Source organism: Tenrec ecaudatus, chromosome 10, assembly GCF_050624435.1.
Source record: "Tenrec ecaudatus isolate mTenEca1 chromosome 10, mTenEca1.hap1, whole genome shotgun sequence".
Classification (NCBI taxonomy): domain Eukaryota; kingdom Metazoa; phylum Chordata; class Mammalia; order Afrosoricida; family Tenrecidae; genus Tenrec; species Tenrec ecaudatus.
Genome location: NC_134539.1, coordinates 105,111,563 through 105,136,076, shown reverse-complemented (window position 1 = coordinate 105,136,076; position 24,514 = coordinate 105,111,563). Strand labels below are relative to the sequence as shown.

At 53.5% G+C, this 24,514-nt stretch overlaps 1 protein-coding gene across 3 annotated transcripts in view; it reads right to left on the bottom strand.

Annotated features, from left to right (window-relative positions):
* The window catches only part of MINK1 (misshapen like kinase 1), a 58,958-nt gene that overhangs the window by 10,710 nt on the left and 23,734 nt on the right, over positions 1-24,514 (bottom strand). For all 3 annotated transcript variants that reach the window (XM_075561107.1, XM_075561108.1, XM_075561109.1), the window contains exons 2-7: positions 4,558-4,623; positions 3,062-3,118; positions 2,851-2,976; positions 1,089-1,199; positions 584-674; positions 47-177 (exon numbers count right to left, since the gene is read on the bottom strand). In XM_075561107.1, coding sequence (XP_075417222.1) covers positions 47-177; positions 584-674; positions 1,089-1,199; positions 2,851-2,976; positions 3,062-3,118; positions 4,558-4,623 — 582 coding nt within the window. The remainder of the gene's footprint in view (positions 1-46; positions 178-583; positions 675-1,088; positions 1,200-2,850; positions 2,977-3,061; positions 3,119-4,557; positions 4,624-24,514) is intronic.

The following is a 24,514-nucleotide window of genomic DNA, read 5'->3' as shown; positions in this document are numbered from 1 at the left end:
CCCCCACCCTGCTCAGTTCCTGCTGGGCCGGCTTTCTGCTTCGTACCCTGTAATCATAGGTGGCATCCGGGTTCTCGTCACAAGCGATGACCTCCGGCGCCATCCAATAAGGGGTCCCGATGAACGTGTTCCGCCGGCCCACGGTGCGGTCCAGCTGAGCACTCACCCCAAAGTCCACTGCGAAGACAGGGGACTCAGGCCAATGCCCCTGCCTGGGGCTGCTGAAGGGAGCTACTGCCAGGTGCAGCTGCAGGGGTGGCCCTGCCCAGACCGCCTGGGCCTTCTCCCACCCCACCAGCATCTTGCAGAGGCTGGCCTGGTCCTCCTGCGTCTCAGGGGACACAGGCTGACAGGGCCAAGGGCCAGCATCCCAGGCAGGTGTGGTCACAACAGCCCAACTCCCCAAAGACACCGGCATCACACTGAATACCCAATAGGTAGTGGGCAAGCTTCCCAGTGCTTTTTAGCGGGAGGCCAGGTGGCCCAGGGGAGGAGCTGGCCTGGCACACAGTGTGGCCTGGGTGCCACCAAGGGCGGGGGCGGGGAGGGGGAAGAAAGCCCTCTCCCGGAGGGAATCGCACACCTAATTTGACCTCAGCATTCTCGGTCAGCAGCACGTTCTGCCCCTTGATGTCTCGATGGATCACCTTGTGGGCATGGAGGTGGGCCAGACCCTGGGGCAGGAGAGTGCACAGGATTAGCCTTAGTGTAGGAGGGGTGGGGACGAGCAAGGGCTGGAGGTGGCCCAGGGGAGCAGGAGGAGGCACAGGCCCGCCCCGGCCACCTCAGGCTGGGCTGGGAGAGCAGACCCAGGGGCCTGCACACAGGCCGAGCCTTCCTGGGGCGCTTCCCCAGAGGGAGGGTGCCCTGTGGGTGCCCAGGAGCTGCCGGGCTCCAGAGAGGAATGGCAGGGTTTGGAGACGAGAGGCTTGCCTCCTCCAACTGTCTCCGAGTTCCCCAAGGCCTGGGACCCTAATTCCTTCCTGAGTAGGCTAGCTACTCCCCAGAGAGGGCTCAGTCCCATGTGCTCCGTGGGCTGGGGAGGGTCCACGTCGGGCGGAGGTCCCAGCCAGGCTGCAGGGGCTCACCCTGAGAATCTCCCTGCAGATGTAGGCAATGCAGTCCTCCTTTAGCGCATTCCCCTTCGTGTTCTTCACCAGGTCAGTCACCGAGCCGGCCCCGCAGAACTCCATCACCAGCTGGGGGGGAGAGGGGGGCACAACCATCAGTCTCTCGGCCTTGCCCTGCCCACCAGAGGCCTTGGGGCTAGAACTGACACCGTGCGGGGAGCAGGGCCACACAGGGCAATGCGCTCAAGAGAGCCAGGAGAGGGGATGGCGTCCCGGCCAGACGCACGCAGCAGGACGAGGCGGGGAAAGCAGTCTGGGTCTTGAGTAGCACCCAGAGCCTTGGGGTTGTAGTCAGTCAGGCGCATGCCCTGGGGGCCGGGCGCCCAGTGCTTTCATCACTCTGCCCGGTGCCCACAGACTACTGCTCTGAAGCAGGGCCAGCGAACCGCAGCCTGCCTGCAGCCCCGTTTGTACGGCTGCAAGTGGGCTCAGGGTGTTTTACGTATGTTAAACGGTTGGGGGGCAGAAGTCAAGAGATGAGTGCTACTTGGTGACACGTGGAATTAAAATTTTGGTCTCCCCATTACAATCTTTCAGAGGACAGAGCCACGCTCCTCTCTCCACATGCTGGTGGCGGCGGTGTTAGCAGTCCAAGGGCAGAATCAGGCATTTGCTCCCTGACTTTCACGGCAAAGAGGTGTCAGTCCTGGGCCCAGGGGCAAGGAAAGGGCTTAGAAGCCACCAGTCCCCAGGTTCTGCTAGAGACAAAATTGGGGTGTGGGGCTCACCCAGAGAGCTACTGGAGAGAACCTGGGGAGACGCAGGCTCCCCACCGGGAGCCAGAGCCAGAGCCAGTGAGCCTCGAGTCCCAAGCCTGTACCTCCAGTAAGATCTTACCCAAGACTCAGACAGAGGTCAAGTGGGAAGCCAGCCTGAGTCACTCGCTGGGCAGTCAGTGTGCTGGGCCTGTCCAAGCGACCTCCTGAGACACTTTCCACTTGGAGAAAGGCTGGCTGACACACAGGTATTTGCATAGGCAGTAGAAGGAAGGTGCCATGCCAAGTCTGGTCAGCCTCCTGCCTGGGATCCCCGCGGGTGAAATGAGGACCATGCCAGCCAGATCCAGAAGGGGGCGCCTGGCCCTGACGCCTAGCCTCTAGCCCAGATGCTCTCCCTACACACACTGGGCAGGTAGAGCTACTGGAGGTGTTGGTGCACACCCGAGAGGACTGGGGGCCTGGGAGCGAGGGACCATGGTTCACCACATGGAGGTTGCTCAGTAAGTGCTTGCAGTCTGACTGACTGTGGTGGGGAGAGGCTGCCACTACCTACCCGATTCCTGCCTCCTACCTCGCTCTCCTCGGTGCGCCTGGGTGGGCACCTGGCACCACAGGCAAGGGAGGAGGATGGCTCCTGGGAAAGCTCTCAGCCAGAAGAGAATTTAGGGGGGCACAAAGAGTCCGCTGGGGCTGCAGGGAGAGCAGTCAGCCAGAGGATAGGGTCGTGTGGTGCGCTGACCACAGGAGGGCTCTGCTGGTGTCCTGGGCTGTGCTCCCCGGAGGCAACCAGTGGCCTACACCCTGCTGGGGCCTCTTCCAGCCTTCCCAGGCTCACCTCACTCACGAGTTCAGGTCCCTGCCAGATGGTGTGTGGTACTGGCTAGGGCAGAGACAGAGTGCTGCGAGGGAGAGGAGTGGGGCTCCAGTGATGGGGAAGGAGGGTGACAGGAAGAGAGTCTGGGCACCAAGGGGAGCCCCGAGGGTAGGGAGGGTGCTCTCACCCAGAGCTGGTCGTCACTCCCTGGGGGGCTCTTCTTCACAAAGGCCCCATAGTAGGTAGCAATGTTGCGGTGGTGAGAGTACTTTTTCAACATGTTGATCTCCTGCTTGATCTCTTCCTCCTCGTCCTGGGTGCAGGGGAAGAGGGTGTCCTGAGATGCCCCGCTCCCCTCGCAGGGCCCCGACCCCACTCCCCGAGGCTCCAAGCCCTACCTCCGTGACATCCATGACCTTGATGGCAGCCAGCTGCCCAGTCTTGACGTGCCGACCCTGCCGGACAGAAAGCGGGCATGGAGTGGCCAAGTCTACACTCGGCAAGGAGCAGCGTTCAGCGGCTGAGCAGGGAGGGGCCGCACTGTGAAGACCCCTCTCTGGGGCTGGGCACCTCGGCTTGTGTGTGGGTCACAGGGGCAGCAGATGGGACAGAGTTCCTGAGCCACTGTGACTAACAGAAAAACCGAGGTCAGGCACCAGCTACCTGCAACAGGAAGGGCCTCCTCCCGTTAAAAACCAGCAAGCATGTGCACTCTTGCTCTGTGGCAGCCCCCGCCCGTCTTACACTCCCTGCTGGCCGGGGAAGGCAGCTGGGGAGCCAGGGGCTTCTGCCTCGGCTCAGGACGTCTCCTCCATATCCACCCTGCCCCAGGCACGCTGCTGTCACTGGCAGGACAGAGAATCAAGGCCGAGTGGAGGTTCCTGAGAACTCGGGCCACACACAGGGCTGACTGGCAGGGCCCATTCTGCCCTGCCATCAGTCCTAATGGGAAGAAACAGCCCCTTCCAGAAGGTTCCCCTCCTGCATCCCCCTCCTCCCTCCACAGGACTCATCTTGCGCTGGGACAGGGCAGCCCAGAGCAGCCTGCGGAGGAGCAGGGTCAGGGCAGCCCCTCATGGGTTATCCTAAGCAGTCACTTAAGGCCCCAAGCCCAGAGGGGCAGTGGCGCACAGTAGGATTTCCATGGCGACTGCCTAAGCAGAGGGACAGTGGGGGTTGGGTGACTATCTCCAAAGCTCACAGGCCTGGAGCAGAGGAGGAAGGCGGTGGTCCTGGTAACCGCCCCAGAGATGCAGAGGGGACTTGGGACAATGCCAGGTGTCTGGCCTGGAGGCAAGGCAGCAGGTGAGCATTGGAGGGGCTTTCTCCAGCTCCAGGGCAGCAGCCCCTCCCTGCTGCGGGGACACACACACACACACACACAAACACACAGAGTCCAAGTGTGATCCACACACAGCCATGTGATGGGCGTTGCCACTTCTGTGTGGGACGGGAGCCTCCACAGCAGAAGGTGGGGTTAGAGGGAGATGGGGGAGCAGGGGTCCCAGGAAAGCCATTTCCCTCTACAGAGGGTCAGCCACGCCAGCTTTTAAGTTCCAGGTCCCTCTGCAATCTTGCAAGGTGCCAAGCCCACAGCTTTGGCCCGAGCTCTGACACATCCTCTGATCTCCACCCTGTTCCCTCTCCCAGCGCTAGGCTGCATGGCCCACACCCCATCCAGCTCCAGCCCTGTGCTGCGGCACCAGGCCCAGTCCTGAACACTCCGCTTCCTGCTGCTCCCCTGGGACTTCTCTCTCCCCTGGCCTGCCCTTCCCTTCCCAGAAGCCCCAGCTCCTGTAACTGCCAAAACAACCCCCTGCAAATCCCCAGACCTGGGGTCCCTCCATTCCTCGAGAGGACGCACAGGGGGTGGAAGCCACACCTCACATCTCACCTTGTACACCTGTCCGTAGGTTCCATTGCCGACCACCTCCACCAGCTCAAAGATGCCAGCAGGGTCCTGGGGGGTAAAGGAAGGGAGACACACAGGAGGGGTCAGGCCTATCCAACAGGGAGGGCGGAGCAAGAGGCCTTCAATCAGGACTGTGAGTGAGCACCTGGATTTCTTGAGGGCTCCCAGGAGGAAACCCGGCCAAACAGTGCCCTTCCCTGAGGGAGAGCACACGTGTTCGATGAGGCAAATTGGCAGGGGGGGAGAGAAAGCAGAAGTCCGAGCCTGGTCAGCTTTGCAGAGTCATGGGCCCTGTTTCTGGCCCCCGATGAGCTCTGTGAGGCTGAGCCCACATCTGGACAAGGGGACAGCAGAGTTCACCTGGCCTCTAGGGAATGCCCATAAAATGCTTCAGACAATGCCTGGTCCCGTGCATGCACTCGCTAAAGGTTCATGATCATGATGCTTGCGTGATGGTTTGTGTTTTTGTTTTTTTGAAACGGGGGTATGGAGATCGAGCGAGGAGCAGGGCTTAGAAAGGCACCACCCGTGGGTCTTTCTCCCCTCCGAGGAGCAGGAAAGGGTCACAGGAGGGGCAGGCAGGGAAGGGAGAACGGCTCGTTCCTACTTCCCTGAGCCAAGCAGTGCCAGGAGAAGGCTCGAAGGGCCTGAACAAAGCCTCCACAGAGGCTCATCCTCCTGCTGGGCCAAGAGCAGGCAAGCTGGCCCTGGGGCAACACAGCTGCTGCTGGGAGGCCACCCACACCCTCCTGGCAGAACCTTTTCTTGAGAGAGAGAGAGAGAGAGAGAGAGAGAGAGAGAGAGAGAGAGAGAGAGAGAGAGAGAGACAGAGACAGAGAGAGACAGAGAGAGACAGAGAGATGGGGCAGTGGAGCTGCAAGCCAAGCATGCACTGGGCACGGCTCCTACCACTCCTGCACATCCGCTCTCAGGACTCACAGGGCAGGAGACAGGAAGTGAGAGGAACTCTCCAGTGGTACTGGGGCCCGGTGCTGTAAGTCATCTGAAACGCTCCCCCCTCCCCACCCCTCGATTATGAAAGCCAATGGAGGAGGGTTGCTGGAAACAAAGAACACAGACCTTCACCCACTGGAGCGGGTAGGGAGATGACCCGGGTAGGCTGGGACTGGGAGACATCAGCCGGGAGCTTTTTAAGAACACCCTGGCTGTTCTGTCTTTGTCCTGTTTCCTGGAGCAGGGATGGGAGGCCAGGAAATGTTCTGAGAGCTCCGGGCGCTCCCCATCAGAGAGCATGGGTCACAGAGCACCGAGGAGAGGGGCCGAGTCCTCCACCTCACGCACCAGGGCGGACACAGGGTAGTCTCAAAGAACATTTCAGGTCCTGGTGGAATCCCCAGAGGATCTGCTCCGAGCAAGTTGGAAGAAGGCTCCCCGCAAGAGCACTGACAAGGACAGGGCTGGGCAGACCAAGAGCTGCTTGACGCCACCTCCAACTGCTTAGCTTCAGCTGGCACGCTCAGAGTTTCGGCCGGTCTAAATACGAGGACTACCAGGGAGGTGCGGGAGCTGCAGGCGGGCAGAGGAGTGGTTTGTGGGAACCTGAGAGCCTTACGCGACTTCGTCTGTCTGTGTGTCTACTCTTGGGTGCTCAGCCCAGTCCCCTCAAGAGCCCCCCAAAGGAAGAACTCATCGATTCTGGGGCCTTTAACGCTCGCTACTGAAACGTCTATTCAGGGTGGCTGATTCTTCGCTCTTCCTCAGATGGAGGCAGGCAAGAAAAAGGCAATCCAAATCTACGCAGGAAAACACCCGGGCCTTTCGGGAGTCAGAATGTCCATCCTCCACCACCAAACCAGCACAAACCGAGAACCAAACTCACGGCCTCACAGGGACCCTATGGACAGAGCAGAGCTGCCCTGTGGGTGTCCGACACTGCAAGACTGAACAGAAAGCCTCGTGTTTCTCCTGTGGAGCAGACGGGGGGTTCAAACCGCTGACCAATCAATGCATAACTCACTACGTCACTCGTGCTCCGTAAAGCCAGCCCAAGTCAACTTAATTCTGTGATTTCAGCTCCTTCCTACACTGAGACACCAAGGGGTAAAAGAATCATCTTTGAGGTCAGATACAAGCCAGCTTCCTCCTCTGGAAGATAAGCCTAACCACGGACTTGAAGGGGCTACTCTGAGAATTCCACGGAGACCAGGCACGCAAGTGAGCCTGTGCCAGTCAGGGAGCTCTGGCAGGGCTGTCAGCGAGGGGGTGGACTGCTAAGTGCTAAGTCATGGGTTTAAACCCAGAAGCCTCTCTCGGGGACAAAGACAGGGCTGCCTGCTCCCTTCAAGACTGACAGCCTAAGAAACCCCACCTAAGGCCACGAAAGAAGAGTGAAAATTAACTGGTTGGCAGTGGTCTTTTGTTGTCTGTTTCACTTCTGGCCCCTCCTTCCTTCTCCACATCCCAACCACCGTTCTGTCTTTTCTCTTGCTCTCCAATCCTGAAGCTGCCCCTGCCCCGCCCGCCCCAGACCAGTACCCTCCCCTCCCCACTGCACCTTCCTTCTGCCGGTGCTGCCAGATTTACCCATCCTAAGACAGTCTCGCCTAATTTTACTCTTCTGCCTCAGAAGCCAGCAGGGTTCCTGCTGTTTCCTCCCCCAACCAACCAGGGGGCATTTCTGAGCAAACTTCTGCATGTGCTCTGCACGGGGGAGCTCAAACCAGGGGAATCTGTAAGGCAAACTTACTCACTCATCCGTTTACATATTGATCGAGTACTGACCCTTGGGCCAACCCCTGGACGAGGCCCGGCAGGGAGCTCAGAGGCGCGTCAGAGACGGGACAGGAGAGGCCACATCCCCAAACACAAGGAAGAGCGGTGTGTGACTGCCCTCCCGAGCCTGCCTGGTAGGCAGACGGCAAAGGGTCCCCGGATCAGGAGTCTGGAGAATGGCTGTCTCGTGAGACTCTGCCACTGGCTGCGGATCCCTGGGCAAGTATTTAACTGGTGGGGGTCTCACTTTCCTCACACACATGAAGGGAGCTGGGCTGGGTAAAACTTTAAAAAAACCTCCTCTTGATCTCAGAGGTCAGAAGAGACTCGCTGGGAATGTGAGCCCCGCTCCCAGGAGGCGGCGCTGCCTGAGCTGGGCTCAGGGGGTGGGTGAGAGCTTCCAGCAGCGAGTGGGGGCGGGGGTGGCAGTCAAGAGTGGAGAAGGCCATCCGGGCCGAGGGACAGGAGTTTGGCTTCGGAAGTTGAGTTTGCAGTGCCAGGGGCTGCAGAGGAGCCAAGGTACACCAGGCCACTGGAAACCAGGGGCTCTTTGGAACGGGGCACAGGAGGTCAGGCACCGTGACCAGGGAGAGAACACACCAGCCTCTGAGGACAGCAGGCAGGAGGAAGGACCACCAGAAAGACGAGGTGGGCAATGCACAGCAGTGAGAGAGGACCGAGACAGCCATGGCCTGTGCACCTGGGAAAGCACCTGTAACCCTTGTGGGGATGGCAGCTGTGAGAACCGAAGGTGGGGGGCGGGGGGCTGGTAGGAGACAGGGGCACAGCACCTCCCTGGAGAAGTCTAACTTTGAAACAAACCAACTTACTGCCAGAGGCTTGGTTGTTCCGATTCACGGGGACCTTCTAAGACAGGGGAGATCTGCCCCTGTGGGTTTCTGAAACTAACTTTTTAGGGGAGTAGAAAGCCTCATCTTTCTCCCCAGGAGCTCAACAGGTGGTTTCGAACTGCTGATCTTGTGGTGAGCGGCGCCAGGTGTAATCCATTAGCTGAGGGCTAGTGGAGGAGGCAGCCGGGTCTAAGCAAGGACGCTCTCTTGGGCTTACAGCAGGGAAGAAGCTCGGAGAGAGGAGTTTACATTGGTGGCAAGTCAGGCCCAACAACATAACGGACACAGCTCAAACTTGATTTACACATGGATTTGGACGCTTCAAATAGCATGCCTGTCTGGGTGCTCGGATGCCCCTGTGGGTGGTGACGCAAGAGACATGCCTCCAGATGGAGGTGTTCTACCCTGGCATGACCCCGCACACTGGCACAGCTCTGCACCAACCCCGCTGCAGGCCTTCTCTGGCCCTTTCTCTTGGTGCTCACGTTCCTTGTTCTCAGTGGTCTGACTCTTGTCGGGCCAGTTGCTGGAAGGTGAAAAGAGATGCGAACAAGGGAAGGGGTGACTAAGGAGGCGAGACGAAAGAGTGACGGGGAAGGAGAAGGAGGGTGCCCTATAACAGACCCTCAATGACCTTGACTGGCCTGGTGAAGCTGGAGGGAATACCATCTGTTAAGTGCAAACAGGGGCTGAGCAGAGGGGAAGGGCTTGCGAAGGGATGCTGTGCGGACTGCTATCTAGGCTGCCTCTCCAGAGACGCTGATTCAACAGCACGGGTCTGAGTCACAAACAGGCATCTGGGTAGTTAACAGTAGCTCTAATTCAGAGGGTCAGCGGACCCGTTTTCAGAAGCACGGCCATAGGAAGCTGCTAGCAGGTGGAAGGAAGGTGTGGGGCAGCTGGGAGCAGCGGGGACCTATGGGAGACAGCCAGGCAGTCTGATGGAGGGCTTGCACTCCTTAATCTCTCCACAGCACCTGGCTCCTCACCGACTTCCTTCTCCAGCACATCACTCCTGCCATCTATTGTATGGTCGTGTGGCCCATCCTCCCTAAAAGTGACTTTGTTCGCCAGCCAAGCCCAATCACAATTTTCCCCCGGGAACCCTTCCCCAGCGACTGTAGCCCACAACAAGATATTCCACATGTGACATTCAATCTCAGTTTCATATATATATATATATATATATATATATCAACTCCACTATGAGTTTAAGTTTCTGAGTAACAGGACCAAGTGTATATATATACATATATATATATATATGTCTATTAACAAGACAAAGATCAGGATCTTGGCTACATCTATTCAATGTTGCACTGAAAGTTCTAGCCAGGGCCATAGTTGGTTCTGACTCACAGACACCTTATAAGGCAGGAGAGAATTGCTCCTATGGGTTTCTGAGACTGTAACTCTTTATAGGTGTGGAAAGCCTTATCTTTCTCCCAAGGAGCGGCTGGTGGTTTCAAACTAATGGCCTTGTGGTTGGCAACGCATTCCACTACCAGGGCTCTCAAAACAAATCATAAGACAGTAAATCTTCCTGACCGGGATCAGGTAATGGTTTCAGAGATCAGACACCAAAAGCACAGGTAATAAAGGGGGAAAGCGAGCCAATTAGGCGTCACCAAATTCAAAAAGTTTGTGCCTCAAAAGTCGCCATCAAGAAAGTACAAAGAAGGAAATCCAAGATAGGTAGATCTACAGACAGTCACTGGCTTAATGTCTTCTTGGGGATATGAGAGGGGACGCTGGAGGGAAACGAGAAGCTGAAGCAATGTGTGCGAAAGGAAGCACATGTCCTGGAACTGACTGGTGGTGATTGTCGAACTTTTTAATTACATGACTCAACAATTAACGTGAATGGTCGGTGAATTAGATGTCAATAAAACCAAAAAACACAAAGAGAGTGACAGTCTCAGAAACCCACAGGGGCAGTGCTACCCTGTCCTCTAGGGTCACTATGAGTCGGAATCAACTACTAAATCTCTACAGGGGCAAATAAGCTAATGTTCCCCCTGTAGATCGGCTGATGCGTCTGATCTGCAGACCTCACAATAAAGAGGCTCAATGCTTAACACACAGGACCACCCTTAGGCAACTATTTTTTTTATAAATCATTTTATTGGGGGCTCATACAACTCTTATCACAATGCATACATACATCCATTGTGTCAAGCATATTTGTACATTTGTTGCCCTCATCATTCTCAAAACATTTGCTCTCCACTTAAGCCCTTGGCATCAGCTCCTCATGTTCCCCCTCCCTCTTCGCTCCCTCCCTTTCATGAGCCCTTGATAATTTATAAATTGTTATTTTGTCATGTCTTACACTGTCCGACGTCTCCCTTTACCCACTTTTCTGTTGTCTGTCCCCCAGGTAGGAGGCTATATGTAGATCCCTATAATCAGTTCCCCCCTCTACCCCACCTTCCCTCTACCCTCCCAGTATCGCCACTCTCACCACTGGTCCTGAAGGAATCATCCGCCCTGGATTCCCTGTGTTTCCAGTTCCTATCTGTACCAGTGTACATCCTCTGGTCTAGCCAGATTGGTAAGGTAGAATTGGCATATGATAGTGTGGGAGGGGAGGAAGCATTTAGGAACTAGAGAAAAGTTGTGTGTTTCATTGTCGCTACACTGCACCCTGACTGGCTCGTCTCCTCCCTGCGACCCTTCCGTAAGGGGATGTCCACTTGCCTACAGATGGGCTTTGGGTCTCTACTCCACACTCCCCCTCATTCACAATGCTACCTTATTACTAAACCTATAAATATCTGCACATAGATTTCTTAGGCAACTTTTTCAGATATGCTTTCTAAGTCTCTTGCCCCTCTCCTGAAACCTGAGTGTCAAGGATGTGGTGCACATCTGTCAGTGTACTGTGCGGCCCCTCGGAGGACCAGAGCCATGGTAATATCTGAGTTAGTGTCACCCCTCCAAGAACCAATGTTTTCCTCTTAGGATTCACTGGCCTCATTGGATTCATGGCCTAGAATAATAACACCTTGTCAGGGATTGTCTCCTTCCCACCTCACCCCACCCCACCCCACCCCACCATCAATTCCCCCCCCCCCAATTGTGTCAAAGTTGGCTGGACCATGATTTTCAGTGGTCTGGCAATTATGTGCGGATTCCTCATGATGTGATCTAATGTAACAAACCAGTGGGATCATTAAGGGTGGAGAGCAATATCCTTGATCCTTTCCATAGCCCTGATCAGGCAGAAAGGGGGATTTCCTAGGGCGTGGCCTGCAATGCCTTTTCTCTTATAAAAGATACAAAGACGGAAGCAGTTCAGATAGAAGGACGAATGACTGCCAAGAAGAGCTGGGAGTGGAGTGTATCCTTTAGAAGGGGGGTCCCTGCACTCAAACCTAGACCCAGGGGAAGAGTGATTCCAAGACACCTAGGGGCCTCCAAGGAAGGCTCGCTGCCATCAAGTCGCAGCTGAGTCAAGGGCCCCCCCTGCGGGGGGTGGTTTCTAAGTCTCACGCTCACAGGGGGAAAAAGCCCAGTCTCTCTCGGGAGGAGCTGCTGGTGGTTTCAAACCACTGACCACGCAGGTCACAGCCCAGCTTGTAATCACTGCACCACCAGGGCTCCTCCAGCAACACTCAGCCATAGACAGGAGACAAGGACCTTCCCAGAGCCAACACAGAGCTGGGATTCCGCATTTGGACTTCTAGTCTCCTAAGCTGAGATTACAGATTTGTTGGTCAAACCAAGCAACCAAAGAAGGTGCAAAGACAGCCAAGAGAGGGGCAGAAAACATGCAGACTTTATATTCCGTAAGGGATTTCCATTCAGGATATAAAATGACTTCCTACAACGAAACAATAAGACAACCAAATTTTAAAATGGGCAAAGAAAACTAGCCTGGAAAAAAAAAGGTGGGGTGGGGTAAAGGATCTGGGTACACATTTCTTTCTTTCTTTCTTTTAACACATTTATTCCTACAGAGAATATATGCAAAGGTCAATCAGCACACAAAAGATGCTCCCCCATTCGTCAGTGTGGTTAGCTGCCATTAAGCTGGCCCGACGCAGAGTGACCGTACGCATAACAGGCAAAATGCTGCCCGGTCCTGGGCCTGCTCCCAGTCGCTGCCATGCGTGAGCCTGCTCCGGGGCCAGCCGCTGTGTCAGTATACCTCCGTGCAGCCTGTTTTTTCTGCTGACTCGGTTTCCCAAGCACGGTGCCTGTGTCCAGCCAAAGGCAAATCAAAGCCCCCAGGAAGCACCACCTCTGAAACAAATCAACCCACTGCCTTCGAGTGGATTCTGACTCACAGAGACCCTCGGGGATGGCTGTCGTGAAAGACAGTAGCCAGTGTGAGTGCGCACGTGGACAAAGTGGAACCCTCTTCTACTGTGGGGGTGAGTGCACCTTGATGCCCTTGCTGTGGGAAACAGTTCCCGCAAATGGTGAACAGTCACCGTGTGACACGGCAGTTCCACTCTTCTATCTATCTATCCATCCATCCACCCACCCACCCACCTATTGCACACACACAAAGCAAATCAACAAAACTGCGTACACAAATGTTCATAGCAGCAGTGATCATAACTGAGAAACGACATAGTGTGTGTCAACTGACGAGTATGTACGCGAAGGGTGGTAGACAGATATCATCCGACAGTGGATCACTCAGTCCTGAAGGAGAATGGAGTCCTGACCCACGGTGTAACACCAATGAGCCTTAAAAACACAATGCTGAGTGATGTCAGCCACCCAAAGCCTCATATTGTTCCAAAGGTGGGAAGGGAGCACCGGTGACAGAGCGGCAATGCTTTGGTGGCTGACTGCCAGGTCAGCAGTTCGAAACCACCGGCTGCTCCGAGAGAGGAAGATGAGGCGTTCTACTCTTGCCAACAGAGTCTCAGAGACCCACCAGGGGGTGGGTCTACCTTGTCCAGTAGGGTAAGAACCGAGCTGGCATCAACGTCATGGCAGAGAGTTTAAGATGTGAAAGTCCAGAAGAGGCAAATTCACAGACAGAAAGTAAATTGTGGTTGGACTGAGGGACTGAGGGAGTGGAGAGTGACTGCTATCGGGCACGTGACTTTTCATCGTCATGAAAATGTTCCGGGGGGTGCGGGGTGGGGACCCAAAGCCCATTTGTCGGCCACTGGACCTCCCCTTACAGAGGGTCTCGGGAGGAGACGAGCCAGTCAGATGCAGTGTAGCAACAATGAAACATACAACTTCCCTCTAGTTCCTAAATACTTCCTCCCCACCCACCCCCACCAACTATCATGATCCCAATTCTACCTTACAAATCCAGCTAGACTACAGGATGTAAACTGGTACAGATAGGAACTGGAAACAGGGAATCCAGGACCGATGATTCCTTCAGGACCAGTGGTGTGAGGGGCGATACTGGGAGGGTGGAGGGAGGTTAGGGTAGAAAGGGGGAACCAATTACAAGGATCTACATGTGACCCCCCCTCCCTGGGGGACAGACAACAGAAAAGGGGGTGGAGCGGTCGGACAATGTAAGATATGACAAAATAATAATTTATAAATTATCAAGGGTTCTTGAGGAAGGGGGGAGGGGAGAACAGGGAGGGAGGGGCAAATGAGGAGCTGATGCCAGGGGCTTAGGTGGAGAGAACATTCTCAAATGTTTTGGGAACTATGAGGGCAATGAATGTACAAATGCGCTTTACACAACAATTGATGTGTGTATGGATTGTGATAAGAGTTGTATGAGCCCCTAATAAAACAATTAAAAAAAGGAAAATGTTCCAAAATTAGGGGGGGGGGCAGCTGTGCAAGTCTTTAGCAGTATACTAAAAGCTCCTTTTAAATACTTTAAGAGAAGTTTTTAGGGTATGCAAATTGTATCTCAATAAAGATGTTATTAAAACAACAGGAATAATCCCAAGAGGACCTATCATAGACTTAAAAATGATTGTGGATTAAATCACCATTTCCTCTCCAAGAAAGCTATCCCACTAAAGCAAAAGGGGCCCTTACAAGTACTTCTGGGATAACATATGAAGTGTCCTGAGAAAAACACTGAAGTAACAATGAAACCACTCGCATGACTTAAGGTTAGGCACTCTGGTTGCTATTCTTGGATTTACTGATGACTGGCTTTGTGTTTGGGGTCAGTCACTCCACCGCTCTGGGTTTCTCGCCAACAAAATAAGAAAACTAGTCCTTTCCAGTTTTATGGGGGTAAGTCAAAAACTGCTGCTACCAGGGGGTCATACAGGACGCAGGTTTATTCCCAACAAAGCCTGCTTGAAGCGTGCTCTGCCGTCTGGGCACAGCCGCAGCCACATTTCCAGATGATACATAGACTTGCCTTGGCCTCATTATGGGGCCCTGGAGGCATAGTGGTTACATGTTGGTCTGCAATTCAAAAGGCCCGTGGTCCAAGATTACCCGGTGCCCCTCAGGGGGAAGATGGGACTTTCCACTCCTACCCTGTCCTAGAGAATCACCACGTCAGCATCGACTCGATGGCAGTGAGTTTGGGATTTGGGGGTTTTAGTTTCATTAGGGCGTCTTCAAAACACAGCGCCAATCAAAGGAGCAGCTCTCGAGGGGACCTGCTGGCCCAATTAAATGCAAAGCAGACAGCTCAGTTCAGAAAATCAGGGAGACCGTGAGTTGGTTTTTGTTTTTTGTTTTTTTGGGGGGGCGCGATTCCAAAAATTGACTTTTAATAGATTTCCTCAAAAGAGACAAGATCAGCATGGGGAGTTAGTCGAAAGAAGATTCAAGAAAATGGAAGACTGCACTGGGGAGAACACGGCCAGGGAAGTTCTGCCCGGCTGTTTTCCCATCAGGGCAGTGCACGGCACCTGCTGGCAGGGCAGCAAGAGCTTTGTTGGGAAGCCCTGCCCTATCTACTCGGCAGCCCCTATCTTGCCCCTTCAGACCCTCCCCACGCCACCAAATCAAAACACATTTACAAGGAACACGATTGACGGCCCTCGAGGATGCCGACAGCCACTGTGCGTGACGTACCCTGAAGAGCACAGAACTGAGAAAGGCTCAGAGATGGAAGAGCCACCTTGACAAGTGTCTCGACCTAAAACTGATGGTGGTGGTGACTGTTCACCTCTTCTTAATGTGCCCGAACTACTCAACTGTATATCAGAATATCCCAACAAAACGGTTTTAAAGGTGCATAAATCCAGATGGAGGACGTATTAAGAAACAGTGCCTTCAAATGTCACTATTTTTGTTTAATCAAGGCTCCTGTTTATAGCAATGTTTTTTGACTCTGCTTCTTAATTCTGATTATCGATACTCAAATCTGCACCCCACGAAGCTACCAAGCTGGCTGTAGTCACTGCTTCCTTGGTATGTGCCAGAAATTGTGCTAGGCTAGGGGATAGTCGTGTATAAGATGAGCTATCCCTGGTGTTTGCACGCTGATGGGGGGAGACCGAGATTCCGCAAGCCCGCAATGGTTATGTAATTATACCGAGTAAGGGTGCTAGGTGCTATGTGCCCGGTGTTTAAGAGAACAGGCTTAGCCCTGTCTGGGGAAGCAGGGAAAGGCCTTCCTCTAAAAACATCTCTGGATGGTGTGAGAGGTGAGTGCACTTTGCTGCTGCCTGGAAGACTAGAGGTTTGAGTCCACCCAGAGGCGCCTCAGAGAGAGGCCCAGCTGCCCCGCCCCGTACCAGCCATGGAAGCCTCATGGACCGCGCACAGGAGGCAGCCATGAGTCAGAGCGGACGGCAGGGGGACCTGGTAAGGAAACAGTACGTGGGCTGTGGTCCAAAAGCCTTCCCAGCCTTCCCTGCCGCACCTTATGATCCTTTCCCACAGTCTGTCTCAGATTTGCCATCCATCCTGGGGCTGCGAGCAGCCCTAACCGCGATCATGGCCAGCACCGTCCGAGCATTGTCCCAGAGCAGCCTGCTGTGCCCTTTAAACAAACTCCGCAGCGGACACTGCTGCCCACCCAGTCACAGGAAAGGAAGGTTAGCACCGCCTGACGACGGCGGGCTTGGGATGGTTTCCCACAACTAGCTAGTGTGGCGCCAAGATCTGATCCCAGAATTTTGGTTCCAAGGCTTACGGTGTATCTTCATGGCTCCTACTGCCTGAAGGATCACATGTTGAGACCCATCTGCCCATTTCCTTGTCTCAGGTCAAAGCAAGCAGATGCTGTTAGTGAGCAGGAAGACTGGCTGGTACACAGAGAGCAGAACAGATGCGTGCGTGCGTGCGTGCGTGTGTATTTAGGGGTTGGAGTAGAAGGGATGAGAGTGGTAAAGAGGGAGATGGAGGGTGATGAAGACAGAAGTTACACGACTGGCTGCCTTTGTCCGCTACCATTACCATGAACCCAGAATCACCCTCGTTTCAGCCCCCAGGACCTGGCTCTGCCGCAGTTCTGGTGCTTAGCGTCCAAGGAGCATGCTGGTCTTAAGAGCAAATTGAAAAATAATACTGGCTGGCATTGTTCTAAACCCTTGACACACAACGAATTCAATCCTCCCAGCTTTCACCTACATTTCAGAATCTCCTACTATTGTGGCGCCCTGCATGTTGCTATGAAGTGGAAGTTATGCCACCAGGACAGCACAGAACAGCTGGGTCACGCATAGTGGGCAGGTCTCAGCGGAGCTTCTAGATTACAGCAGTCTGGAGGGAGAGGCCTGGCAATCGACTTCCAAAATCAGCTGACTGAAGCCTCGGCGATCACAACAGAATGGTGTCCAATACAGTGCTGCAAAAAATGGACTCAAGCACACTAGTGGCCATGACCATGGTACAGGGCGGGGCGAGGTTTTGCTGTGCTGGTGCAGGGACCTTCATGAGTCAGCGCTGGCTCTACAGCAACCGCCAGAAAGCCTCACATAACTTCAGCAGTAGCTACTATTATTCTCCCCACACCTTTTTAAGAAATCATTTTATTAGGGGAACATACAACTCTTATCACGATCCATACATACATCAATTGTGTAAAGCACATTTGTACATTCATTGCCCTCATCATTCTCAAAACATTTGCTTTCCACGTAAGCCCCTGGCATCAGTTCATGTTCTCCCTCCCTCCCCCTCCCTCTTGAACCCTTGATAATTTATAAATTATTATTTTTTCATATCTTACACTGTCCGACATCTCCCTTCACCCACTTTTCTGTTGTCCGTCCCCCAGGGAGGAGGTCACATGTAGATCCTTGTAGTCAGTTACCCCTTTCAACCCAACCCTCCCTCCACCCTCCCGGTATCGCCACTCTCACCACTGGTCCTGAAGGGATCATCCGCGCTGGAGTCCCTGTGTTTCCAGTTCCTATCTGTACCAGTGTACATCCTCTGGTCTAGTCAGACTTCCAAGGTAGAATTAAGATCATGATAGTTGGGGGAGGGGGGAAGCATTTAGGAACTAGAGGAAAATTGTATGTTTCATCGTTGCTACATCTCACCCTGACTTGCTCGTCTCCTCCCTGTGACCCTTCTGTAAGGGGATGTCCAGTTGCCTACAGATGGGCTTTGGGTCCCCACTCCGCACTCCCCCTCATACATGAGGATTTTTTTGTTCTGATGAAGCTTGATCCCTGATCCCTTTGACACCTCGTGATCACACAGGCTGGTCTGCTTCCATTCTCCTTTTACATAGGAGGAAACCAAAGCTAAGTAAAGTAACCTGGCCAAGGTCAAACAGTCAATTAAGTGGCAGAGCGGAATTCAAATCCATGCCGCCTGGCTCCTGAACCTATGCTACCTACTTCGCCCTTTAGTTGACGTAATTTCCTGGAGCAGGTTACTTGCAACCCAGCAAGCTAGACCACATCACCACTAAGTGTTCACACGGTGACGTCTCATGGCCCCAGGTGGAACAGAAGTTCTTTGAGGGCAGGAACCACATGCGAGCGGTCCCTGGTTATCACAGAGTCAGAATTACACACACTCACACTGCGAGGGGCGGGCCAGGAGGGAAAGGAAGAGGACTTATCTGCGGCGCTGAGCCGGACTAGACAGACAGCGGCTTTCCTGGAACAGCTAGTGAGTGGAGTAAATCTGGTGGCTTTCTCTTCATCCACCAGACCCTTTCTTACTCGGCATTTCTTGTCCTCCTGAATGTTACATGAATCAAATTTTACAAAGTCTTCAGCTGCTAAAGAGGCTGTGGGAGGCCTTATTAATGTGTCGGGATCAGTCACTGGATGGGTGGGGCTCGGAGACGGGAGCAGAAGAGCTCTTCCTGTGTGTCCGTGTTAACACTCAGACATGCTACATGTACTGCACTTGCCATGGTAGGACGCTGTTTATGACGTAGCTGTACACACTTTGTCCAGCTAGAGCAGTGAGAACCACAAAGGCTCTCTCTCTCGGTGGACAGGACTCCACGTGTGACATAAGGGGATGTGTTGCGGACACATATCTAGAGTACTGATGGTTTGCATCCACTCAGGCTGCTACTCTTGCCTAACTCGGAGCTGCTGTGGCCTGAGCCTGGTTTCCTCGCGGCATTCAGCTTGCTTCTCAGTGTGGGGTTTGCAATGGACCTTACCAGAACAATTCAGGTCTCTGCCCTGGGTTTCTGAGAAATCATCTCCACAACCTTAGAATCTCCCCCAGTGAAAGAAGCATCTGAGACACAAAGCCTCCCAACCAAAACCAAACTCATATATGTTAATGAGTTTATGACTCAGCTGGGGGGTGGAGGAGCATGGCGGAAGAGCTCAAGCCGACACAGCACGGCCCCCACAACATGAGAACCCCAAGGGCTTCCTGGTTGGTGGCGCACATCCCTTTTAGGGACCTGGGAGTTTGGCACGGGGAACCCTCCCAGACCTCGCCCTGTGTGTCTCTTCCTTTCTACTACAATAAAACTGTAACCCTAAGTATAGCACATTCCATGAGCTGTTCGAGTGCATATCATCCTGAGGAAGCAGTGGGAGCAAGCAGGTCAGAAGCGAGGGAGCCCTGGAAACCTGAGAGGGAAACAGAAGAAACCCCAAATGTGCAGCCAGCAGGTCAGAAGCGAGGACGCCCGTGGGCGCGTTGCAGAGGAGGCACTCAACAAAGGGCCAGGACTGGACCTCCTCAAGACTCCTCCCCACTCTCAAATTCCTCCCCCGCCACTCCACGGCTCGTCTCCCCACCTGACCCTAAAGCTTCCTGAAGGAGATGCCTGACACTCCGAGTCTCCCCAGCACAGGGGCACAGGGCACACTGCCTCCATAGAAGCGGAACAATGACCGATGAGGCACATCACCTCGGTCCTTTGCAGAGTATCGACTAGGACCTCTATGCCGGACTGCTCACAGAGTGGACTGGGGACCTGGCACAAACTGCCCTTGCACAATTTCTTCTTCGCTCTGTGCACCCTCTTGAGGGCCGTGCTTTCAGCTCACATCTGGAGAAGGAACAAGGGGAATGACGAGCGTAGCTCTGACAAAAAGAGATCCAGTATCAACGGACGTGTCCCCTTTTCTTCTCTTGAGCCATGGCTGTCAGACAAGAGAAAAGGGAGAAGGGAGCCCTCCCCTCCCCTCCCAGTGAGCACAAGGACACACGAAATGTGGGGTGCAGGTCTGCCGTCAGAGGGGAGTCCTGGAAGAGAGGGGCGGGGGACAGGATAGGCAAAAGGAGTCCAGCACTTTTGATTTTGGGGTCAAATTCCTTGGCAGAGGTCCAAACCTTGAAGATCAGAGCACTGGCCTTCAGTCCTGTGATGTCCGCTTCCCATGCAGATGCCATCCCGGGGAGGTGTTGAGAAGCATCTGTTGTTGTTAGGCGCCATTGAGTCAGTTCCGACCCAGTGACCCTGCACACAACAGAACAAAACACTGCCAGGTCCTGCACATTCATCCCCAGGCCTGAGCCCACCAGGGCAGCCACTGTGCCCACCCGTCTCTGGAGGGGTTTCCCGTTGTCTCTGCCCCTCCACGTTACCAAGTCTGATGGGACTGGTCTCTCCTGAACACATGTCCAAGGTACAGAAGCTGACCTCTTGCCAGCCTTGCCTCTATGGGGCGCCCTGGCCACACTTCTTCCAAGACAGATTTGTGGTCCTTACAGCAGTCCAGGGTACCTTCAATCTTCTTCTCCAGCACCACCATGCAAATGGGCCAGTTCTCCTTCGGTCTTCCTTATTCAATGTCCAACTTTCACAAGCAGATGAAGCAACTGAAAACACCATGGCTTGGGCCACACACACCTTAGTCCTCAAAGTGACATCCTTGCCTTTCGATACTCTCAACAAGTTCTTTGTGGCAGGTGTACTCACTGCAAAGGGTCGTTTGATCTCTAACTGCTGCTGCGTCAATGAGCGGTGATTGTGGATCAAGCAAGATAAAATCCTTGACAACTTCAACCTTTTCTCCATTTATCATGGCGCTACCTGTTGGTCCAGTTGTGAGGATGTTGGTCTTCGTTACGTTGAGTTGTAATCCGTACTGAAGGCTGCAGTCTTGATCTTGACCAGCAAGTGCTTCAAGTCCTCCTCAATTTCAGCAAGCAAGGTTGTGTCATCTGCATCCCGCAGGTTGTTTAGAAGCCTTCCTCCAATCCTGATGCCACCTTCTTCTTCCTTGACCCAGCTTCTCTTTATTTGCTCAGCATACGGACTGAACAAGTGTGGTGAGAGGAGACAACCCTGACGTACGCCTTTCCCCATTGGAAACCACACAGCGTTCCCGTGTTCTGTTCGCACAACTGCCTCCTGATCCACGAGCACGATGAAAACCCACCAAACCCAAATCACTGCCACCGAGTCAAGGCCGACTCATAGAAACCCTGTGGGACGGGAAGAACTGCTCCCTTTGAACTTCTGAGACTGTAACTGGTTTCGGGAGTAGACAGCCCCATCTTTCACCCGAGCAGCGGCCTAGTGATTTCAAACAGCTGACCTTTCAGCCCCAAGTGTTACCACTACGCCACCAGGGCTCCCAAGCTGCTGCACTGCTCAGGAATTCCCTTCTTCTCAAGGTTATCCAGTGTTTATGATGGTCCATACAGTCGAATGCCTTGGCACAGTCAATAAAACACACGTAAACCTCTTTCTGGTCGTCTCTGCTTTGAGCTGAGAACCACTTGACATTAGCAATGAGATCCCTTGTTAGGCTAAAATATGAAGGGTGGGATTGTTGGTGAAGACACTGTACGTGAAGCAGGTAAGGCCTGAAAACATCTGCCCCCCGCCCACCACCACCACCACCACCCTTTCCTGCTGAATTCCAGAGACTGGAGGAGGCTGCGAGAAGAAGGGCTGCAAGCCCCAGAAGGCTTGGTGAAGGGCGGGAGTGGCGGGGAGGCACAGAAGGGCTGGTCCCTCCTGTGCTCCGAGCCCAGCAGTGATTATTCACTCGGATGTGCCCTGGCAGGTCCTGCTGCCTAACTAGTGCTGCTCCCAAACCCCACAAGGATGACAGCCAGGAGGTGGGGCTGCCACAGGGTGGTGGGGGACAGGAGCACAAAGCAGGGTAAACCAACCATGAGGCTGGGGGAGGGGGAAGACCCTTTCTGTCCGGGACCACAGCCCCACCTCCGATCTGTTTCCTACTAACACCAGGACTACTCAGAGGACAAGACTCAGATGGTGACAGTGAAGCAGATGAGGGGAGGGGAGGGGAAGGCAGGGCAGTGGGGGCTGTAGGGAAGGAGAACAGGAACTTGTGGTCAAGAGAGGGAACCAACAAATGCTGGCATACTAGAGCCCAAACAAGCCTCTTGCCCTGGAAAAACAGGCTGCCAGAGCCTGCGGAGCCTCTATTTATCTGGTACCATTTCAAAGGCTAGTGAGACTGGGCAGGGCAGAGAGGCTGGCCCTCCTGCCCAGAAGAAAACAATAAGCCTGTTTTCCGGAGTTCTTCCTGTAATCCAGAAGGCCCACACCAAAAGGAAAAGGGGGGCGGGGCCAAGGGCAGTGTCACACCAAGAGATGGCCTGGGGGAGGGGGTCTTTAGCCTCCAGATCACTCTGCAAGAAGCAGACAATCTTAGCAGCAAACAGAGACCGCTATGCAAATACAGCTGTAAATCCACCCTCGGTCCATCACTACCAACCGCGTGATCAAACAAGAACCGAACCCATCACCAACGAGTCCATTCCGACTCACGGGAACGACTGCACATGGTTTCTGCGGGTGTGGATCTTTGGGGAGAATAGTTTCACCTTTCTGCTGTTGGTCTGAACCATCAACCTTGTGGTTCGTAGCCCAACCTCCCAGGTAGCACCCGCAGGGCTCCTGACCACTCCGCTCCTTCTAGAGACTGCGGCTGGAAAGGCCAGGGGGCAGACAATGTCCTCCCAACAGTTCAGGTCTCAGAGGGAGGGCGGCCAGACCCTGGTACCAATCATCAGCACACACACAATGTACACGCTGGGCTCGTTCCAAGCTGTTCACTGGTGACAGGCGGGGTTATCACTTTATTTCTTAAAAACAAGTAGCAAAAAGTAGGCTAGCTACGACTGCTGGTTTGAAAACAAAAACCTTTGAATGAGAGCAAAACCTTAACCCCACACCTAGTTGTCCGATGATGTCATAGAGAGTCTGTGGATTGGGGGTGCAGGACTCCCCCTGCATGAAATCTCCAAGAGCTGGAGGCTTTTCAGAAGCTTAGATACAGCTGACCTTAAATCTCCAGGGCGACAACAGACCTAACGGTTACTGCTGTATCATTAAAAAAGGCTCCCCGAGAAGGATGAGGACAACAGATGTACAAATGTACTTGACATACAATGGATAGATGGATGGACTGTGATAAAAGATGTACGAGTCCCCAATAAAATGATTTTTAAAAAAGGGGGGACTCTTTGTATACACAGGTAGATACACAAATGGGAGTAGTGAAACCAGGAGGCTAGCGGGGGAGGTGGGGAAAGAGGGGGCAAGAAACCCCAAGGGAAGGGAGACAGTGGTTGGCAATAAGATATGAAATTAATAACAAGCTATAATTTACCAAGCGGTCACGAGAGGGGGAAGAGGAGGGGGGATGGGAGGAGGGAGGATAAAAAGAGGAGCAGATACCAAGGGCTCAAATAGAATGCAAATACTTAGAAAATAATGATGGCAATATATGTACAACTGTGCTTGATAACACTGATGTATGGATTGTTATAAGAGCTGTAAGAACTCCCAATAAAAAGATGTTAAAAAAATGATAATAAAAAGCCATTAAAGTGAGGGTAAAAAACACATCCTTATTGTTGAAAAGAATTTTTAAAATTTAAAAAGTGACTCCTGAAATTGGGGCCTGTGCGAACTCTTGAAACTACAACTAGAGGACACACAGTCTTTGTGTTAAATCACAAGGTGATGGGTTTGCCACAGCCTGTGCTTGTTGACCCAGAAAGCGCAAGGGGTACTTGGGATTTGCTGGTTAAAACCAATAGCCACACAAACCAAGCCAACAGCTCTTCAGTCTGGGTCAGGCTTGTCCTCTTACTCTGGGCTCATGGGTACAGAGTATTTTTGTTGTTTTACATCTGGTACTGAGTCAGGAGGTGAAAGGGAGTGGGGCAGGAGAGGCGGGTGAGAAATTAACTATTTCCCATTCACAGTGCGCAGCTAAAAGCAGGGAGACTGTATGTGTGCATGAGAAAGACAAAGTGTGTGAGTGTGTGGTTGTTATAACAGAGAGACAATGGGAGTGGGTGTGTGGGCTGGGGAGAGAGAATTGGCAGTAAAAGTCCCATTGAGTTCCCTCCGCCTTCCTAGGCAGCGGAGAAACCAGACACGGCCCCCAAGGGCCTAAAGGGAAACCGGAGAGCCAGATGCCAGCCTTTCTCGCAGGAGGAGGCCTGCCCTCCTGTTGCATTGCCCCCAATCCTGCCGCAAAGGGCTCAGCTGGGAAGCAAGCCTGAGGCCAGAGCTCAAAGGACCATCCCTTGTTTCTATAGGCTAGAGAAGGAAGCCCATGAAAAGGGGGGTGATCAGAGCACCTCTAAATTGGCCCAATAAACAGAGAGAATGGAGGGAAAGCTAAAGACCCTCAAGTCCCTACTGTCCACCCAGACCAGCCATAAGTCAGCCCCCGCACAACAATAAAATCAACACTAACCGGGCTCTTTAAACTACTCATTTCCCCAGCCTACACTGCTTTCTCAAACGGGCTTCACTCTTCGCTGGACTAGTGCTTCACGAGGAGTACTCGTCCTGTGTATCGACTGCCGGGAAGTCTGAAGGGTTTCTATGGGAATGACGGGCAGGGTACCAAGTAGGCTCCAAGAGCAGTTGAGGGGAGAGAGAGATTGTAATGTGTGTTGGGCAGGAGGGGGCAGCCTCGTTTCTAAGTCACTTCTCCTGGGTCTCTGTGCCAGACATGTACACACACACACACACACACACACACACACACACACTTGCAGAAGCATGTAGAGGCAGCAACACGTTCAGACATGACACATGCATGAAAACAAATGCCATT